This window comes from Denticeps clupeoides, chromosome 1 (genome assembly GCF_900700375.1).
Source record: "Denticeps clupeoides chromosome 1, fDenClu1.1, whole genome shotgun sequence".
In the NCBI taxonomy this organism is placed as follows: domain Eukaryota; kingdom Metazoa; phylum Chordata; class Actinopteri; order Clupeiformes; family Denticipitidae; genus Denticeps; species Denticeps clupeoides.
In genome coordinates this window covers 11,279,342-11,286,082 of record NC_041707.1, presented here as the reverse complement: position 1 = coordinate 11,286,082, position 6,741 = coordinate 11,279,342, and the positions used below count along the sequence as shown (strand labels likewise).

At 40.6% G+C, this 6,741-nt stretch overlaps 1 protein-coding gene across 1 annotated transcript; it reads left to right on the top strand.

Annotated features, from left to right (window-relative positions):
- The first annotated feature begins 1,094 nt into the window (after positions 1-1,094).
- clic5a (chloride intracellular channel 5a) lies at positions 1,095-6,683 on the top strand. The gene is made up of 6 exons (XM_028968697.1): positions 1,095-1,433; positions 2,995-3,104; positions 3,663-3,788; positions 3,890-3,996; positions 4,093-4,274; positions 5,687-6,683. Exons 1-6 carry the CDS (start codon positions 1,380-1,382, stop codon positions 5,849-5,851), a joined length of 744 nt encoding a protein of 247 aa, XP_028824530.1. The 5' UTR covers positions 1,095-1,379; the 3' UTR covers positions 5,852-6,683.
- The last annotated feature ends 58 nt before the right edge of the window (positions 6,684-6,741 follow it).

Below are 6,741 nucleotides of genomic sequence, written 5' to 3'. Positions count from 1 at the left end.
ACTGAGTGAGCAGGGGGCAGCCATGACAGGCTACCGGGGAGCAGTATGTGGGGACAGTACTTTGCTCAATGGCACCTCAGTGGCATCTTGGCGGATCAGGATTCGAACCAGCAGAAGGAAGGCACTTCCTTAACCGCTCGGCCACCACTGACCCTATCGCAAGGCTGAATAAGAGTTCAGGTTGTGCATCTTATTATTTGACCGAAATGTGTTGACGTGATTTAATTTTTAAAAGGAACAATTTTGACGTTTATTAGGATAATTTCCCTTCTCATAAGGAAGTCGTTTATTTGTATGTGAGCAGACTTCTGCAATGTACAAGGAATGGAGCATGATACATTCGAGGTTTGATTACATGTTGATGACACAAGCTGTAATGAGGCATTAAGGCATTTAATGTATATCAAATAGCAATATTGTTCATAATATATTTATTATCAATGTCAACACTTACAATGTGTCATGATGAGAATATGTAATTATCAACAAGATGCTCCATCCATATCAACATAATTCACATTATGATTCGAGATGTATGGCAGAGGGTGTCACATGAGTCATCCACACTTTCCCTAGCACAGGTCATAAGAAGGAGACCTTACTTCCCACCATTGTCATAAATGCCACTGGCATGGGGAGAGGTTGAGGACTCTAAATTTAGAGTGGAATAACTGCAGTGACACAGCCCTCCACCTCGCCTCTTGCCAGTATGGAATTGGTGAGTCATGGATGTTACCGGTTGCTCTTAGATTTGCAATGTGATCTGTCTGATATTAATCGTATGAAATGAATTGTCATTCATATAAACAAAAAAAAATAATAGCATTTTCAAATATTTTGCAGGCTTTATCAGATGAACAAAGTAATACAGTTTTTGCATACAGCGAAGTTAAAAGTACAGTCATCATATCGACTAGACGCGATATAGAGTGCAAGGAAATCATGTGATTACCCATCATCAGTTTGCTGACAGATGATCTTATCAATCACACATGAGGTTCATTACACTCCTAATAAAGGCACTGCAGTATGTGGCGGCAGTAAGATAGGTGATATGGGAACTTTGCCTCAGAGCTCCTCCCTTCATCTCAGCTATTTTTAGGCTTGACTCTGACAGTGAGAACATGCACCACCAGACAGCTGGCCGCTGGGTCCAAATCAAAACAACACAGCGCCACAGGCACTTGTTGCCGCTCCTTACACCATAACCACACGGTAACCGGGAGAACACGTGTGCAAAGGAAGGGGCGACGGCAAGGAAACGGGGAGAAACAGTGTATTCCTAGGGTCTCCTAGGTCTACGCCTGTTTTTGTTTCGAGGGAGTGACCGGTGCAAAGGACAGGAGACATACATACAGTGAAAGTGACCTGATCTGAAAATGACAGACCCTAATGACGAGGATAAAGACCCTGATATTGAACTTTTTGTCAAGGTAAGAATGCACACATTTCATATAAGATCTATATTGACAGATTCTATGGAGGAGACCGTTCAAACCTTTTGCATAGCAATGATGTTTTGCGCTGTATCTTTCCCCCCTTTATAAAAGACTCCTGTAATACAATATAGTTACTTGAGTTACCACAGGGCATTATTGAGCTGAGGTTATCTGGCCAGTGTGATGCCAGGGATACAGGGCAGGCTGGTGTTTACTGTGGCTGTCAGTCACGCCAGACCCGGCTGTGGGCAGACTCACCACTGAATAATTTCTGATACACTTTCAACACCGGGTTAGGCGCTGGATTCCACAGTGGTGAGCATCGCTGATACTGTCAGTGGTCTGCTGTACAACGGAATATCATTGCTAAAAGGCTAATGGGTGATGTTTGGGTCATTTCAATTAACTTCTTTGACGATACCTTGACTTTATTGAGCCTCTAATAATATTGTTTTGAATATATTTTTTGATATTACATTCTGCATTTCACTGTCAAATGTTGTTTGCAGTTGTGGAATGCTGATTCAGTTCACAGTTCCATGTAATTAATAACAAAATATCTCAAATAAAATGATGAGAATGCATCATTGATAGATTGTAAAATTGTAATTATACATGAACTGTCAGGCATACTTATCCAAGTACCGTATGTACAGTTTGCTTAGACATCATATTCATAGTTAAAATAAATATAACTATTTGGAAATTAAATCAATTCAATTAGCCATAAAAAAGGAAAAAACAAACTCTAATAAAAGCAAAAGTGATTTACCGTCACCATTGATATACCCACTCAATTCCCTAAACACTCCATGCATAACACATGACACTGACTGTAAACTGACAATCACAGGGTCTGTGACTATGTTTTTTTCCCAAACCAAAATGGCCCAGTTAGTGAAATACAATATTGACCATAATCTAGATATAGCTAGGCTTTCAGGAAATCATTGGTTGGGAAAAGGGAAGGAAGTGAAGTGGGCACGTGTGAATGTTCTCAATCGGAAACTCTGATAAGTCGCTCACACTGGCTCAACGCGCTGCTTGCAATCGGAAACTCGGTCACCCAATACACCTCGCTACAGCAAGCCAACGGTAACTCTAGAAAGGGGGATCTTGACCTTGGAGGCCTTAAACTGTTATGGTCAGGAGGTAACATGACAATAGCTTCGGAGAGCAAGATATTGTCTTGACTAAAAGGCTCAGGTGCCATTTTGCTTGTGTTCATAAATGTCTGGGGCATGCAAAGGCAGACCCAAACTCCCTCGGTTCAGGACTAATGAACCAAGTAATGGAATATCCATTCATTATTCAAGGCACCCGCAGATCCTCTGACGCGATCAGATTACTGCGTCAAGTTTATATTGCACTTGGGTTATGTAAACAGCCTTTTTCAAAAATTTCCTTTAATAGCTCAGTTATTATTCGTCTGTGTAACAATGGCTTTCATTTGCTTTTCCTTATCTGTGGTTTACCTGCTCAAAGCACTCCGCCTTAAGTTTTGCCACATTGACTTTCCTCTGTTTGCCCCCTAACTGGTCTCTGTGTTGTTCAGGCAGGCAGTGATGGTGAGAGCATTGGGAACTGTCCTTTCTCGCAAAGGCTCTTCATGATCCTGTGGCTAAAAGGAGTGGTTTTCAACGTAACAACCGTAGACCTGAAAAGGTAGTTTAATACATTTGCATTCGCAGCATTTATCAGACGCCCTTACCCAGAGCGACTTACAATCAGTAGTTACAGGGACAGTCCCCCCCTGGGCTAATACCACCCTTTCAATTGGGCCTATAAAAGCAGCAGAAACAAATGTTTACAAAGGCTTTTTTGAAAGAAACTTTAAAACCGATCCCACTGGTCTTATCGACAGCTACCACGCTACCAGCTACCAACAAGGTCTCGGTCACTTCCTACACTTCCCTCCTGGTACACAGGGGCATCAGCAGACATCACCAGCACAATCTGCTGTTGTCATCTTGAGGCAACAGATGCCCCATAACTGAACATTTAGAAAGATAATCAGTTCTTTAATTCAAGAACTGTGATCGGTGAAGCAGCCCCATTAGTGAACACTGGAAAACATTCCCCCTTGAATGAAAGCACAAAGCATTCTAATAATAGTCATCAAAACAGCAGGCCATTAGCAACATGAAGTGATAAAATGTGACCAGCAGGAAACCCTGCTTTGTCAGCACATAATCTACCCTTTGGCCTCACCTGTGATGACAGGAAGCCAGCTGATCTTCACAACCTGGCCCCAGGGACACACCCACCCTTCCTCACATTCAATGGAGAAGTGAGGACTGATGTCAACAAGATCGAAGAGTTCCTGGAGGAAATGCTGGCTCCTCCAAAGTATGTGAGTTTGCACGTCCCTACTTACTTGTGGACTAAACGATTGAACTTCAGTGGAAGCGCATTAGATGCATTGTAACATGTTGCTCATGTCGATTAAGATATCCAAAGCTGGCTGCAAAGAACAGGGAGTCCAACACAGCAGGAAATAACATCTTCGCCAAGTTTTCAGCCTATATCAAAAACACACAACCAGAAGCGAATGCAAGTAAGTTGTGATTGTGGCCTTGTGTGGTTTCTCATGCGCGTTATGAAGAGTTTCTACAACTTTAGAAAAACCTTCTCACCTTGGTACTTCCTTCAGGTCTGGAGAAGGGATTGGTGAAAGCCCTTAAAAAACTGGACGATTTCCTGAACACGCCTCTTCCAGATGAGATTGACGCAGACAGCATGGAGGAGGAGAAGTACTCCAGTCGCAAGTATCTGGATGGAAATGAACTGACCCTGTCTGACTGCAACCTCCTGCCAAAGCTCCACGTTGTTAAAGTAAGCAACCACAGTGCTACCACATGACAACCTGCAGGGTTTAACGTGGATATTTGTCATTTGTCAGTAACATGTAACATGTAATCATTACCCCAGTTGCAAGATAAATCGACTGTACAGAGAACTTATATAATATATAGAGGTAGAAGATGAAATGATCCACACCAAAACAAGATAACCAACAAAGAAGAACAAACGCAAAAGTGATAGTGAAAATTATGTTTGTTTTTTTTGTGATTGTGATGCACAGAACTGCGCACAGTACACACAACGAAATGTGTCCTCTGCCATGCATTGTGATAGTGACATCTTGGTTATGAAGTCCTTAAGGCCACCTCTATCAATTGTGTCTCGTACATGACTTAGTAATTTGGCAAATAAATATGGATAAAGTATTAGCACCACCCTCCATTTTGTTATCACCTTGTGAGCTGATTGGTAAGTCACCTTTAAATATATACATTGCAATTGAAAATGTGATGAACTCCTGGATTCATTTTGAATCTAGAAAACAGAGATGTAGAGCTGTAAATCTCAATTTCTCAATCAAAATCTCAATCATTGTAGTCGATCTTGGGTCTAGTTGAGCTTGTGCAGTAAATGATCGGTCAGCAAACACAGTCTTTGGGCTGATTCGCTGCTTATTTTTCGGTGATTGGTAAAAGTGTTTCAAATGTTTCGTATTGAATGTACATTTTTTTATGAAATATTAATTGGTTTTGTATTTCTCGGCCACAGTCATCAGGTTATGCCTTTTAATTATCATGAAAATGGATGATGAGAAGGTGAAACAGAGGCTGGTGTTTCCTGTCCCTCTTAGTCTAGTGCCCGCAAAGAAAGGCACGCTTTTAAAAAGCTTTATTTTTTCAGGTCGGGTCATATTCTGTTGGGTTTGGTTCAGTCTTGGGCCAAATCCTGTTGAGCTTGGGCCAGGTCAGGCCTAACTTTTCAGGCTCGGTTACAGGTCTACGGTAAAGCAAACTTTTAAACAGAACTAGCTCATTATTATCTGATAACCCAATACAGTATACAAGACACAACTCAACATCGGACACTTAGACACTAGCAGAGTGAAGAATACACTCTGCTACGGAATACACAATGTCATATTTCATGATTAGTGCTAATTTAGATCTGGTTATGCTGGTGTCCAAGTAAGTGTGTTCTGCTTTTCAAAAAGAAATTGTTGTTTGTTCACATATGGAAGCTGGTGTTGGACAGAAATCACAGCAAAACATCCAACAAGCAGGTCTGAACCACCTTAAACTGCTAGATGGTGACAAAATAGCTAAAGGCAATGAGTAAAGGGACAAGTGCTCTGGAAGTATGCGGGGTGGTTGGGAATAATCCACCTGAAGGAGGATTATTATAAGACGCTTTAACATGCCGACTCTCCTGTTTTATGTTTTCAGGTTGTTTCTAAGAAGTATCGCAAGTTTGACATACCATCAGAACTGACTGGAGTGTGGCGCTACCTACAAAATGCATATGGACGAGATGAGTTCACCAACACCTGTCCTGCTGACAAGGAGATCGAACTTGTCTACCAGGACGTGGCGAAGAGACTTGCCAAGTAGGACAACGTCAGAGATGTTTAGAGAAATGGACTGTTGACCTTGGTCTGACATGAAGTGTCGGAGAAGATGGGGCAGGAGTTTACCTTTTCATTAACCAATGGCTGTACAATCTCACTTTATGTTGCTTCACTGAAACTGTGTACACTGTCATGCTGTTGCCATTTTCTTATGTGAATGCAAGTGAAATAGTCTAAACACGCCTCTCTTTTTGTGTTAAATGTGCCACTGAATTTATCTTCAAATCTCAAGCCTTACTTGACCCCAGTATCTTCTAATACTTTTTTTATGGCTTTGTTCCCTGAAATTATAACCATTGTTCTGGGTTATAAATGTTAATCTCTATGCTATCATTTCAATGCTTTTTTCTATTGTTGTTAGAATTAATGTCAAAGGGTATGTTTGTTCTAAAATAAAGAAAAATGTGCAGGAACATGAACTAGCCCACTGGGAAGAACATGTTCTTATACTATTATCTAGTGATTTAACTCTGAAATATTGCTTTAAAGAACAAAGTATTTGGGTCGTTCTGTGCATACATACTTGATACATACTATATTTGGAATATAAAATAGTCTGTGCAGTTTACAGAACATACAAGGGCAATAGTATTCGATATAATATGGCTGAAAGTTTTTATTATGATTTCCAACTATTTATTCCAGTTCTCTGAAACATATGAGCACTGGTAGATATCATTCAACGCTTTATAAATCTCTCAGGAAAGCTTACCCCCACATTAATTTCAAACATTATACTTCTGAAATTGTGAATATAACTGTGTTGTAATAACCGATTTGCTACTGCTTATATAAAATAAAGGTCTATTTTCTCATTTGTGTGGTCTTCTAACCATGTTGAATACACTCACTCATATACCCGCTTAGTCCTAC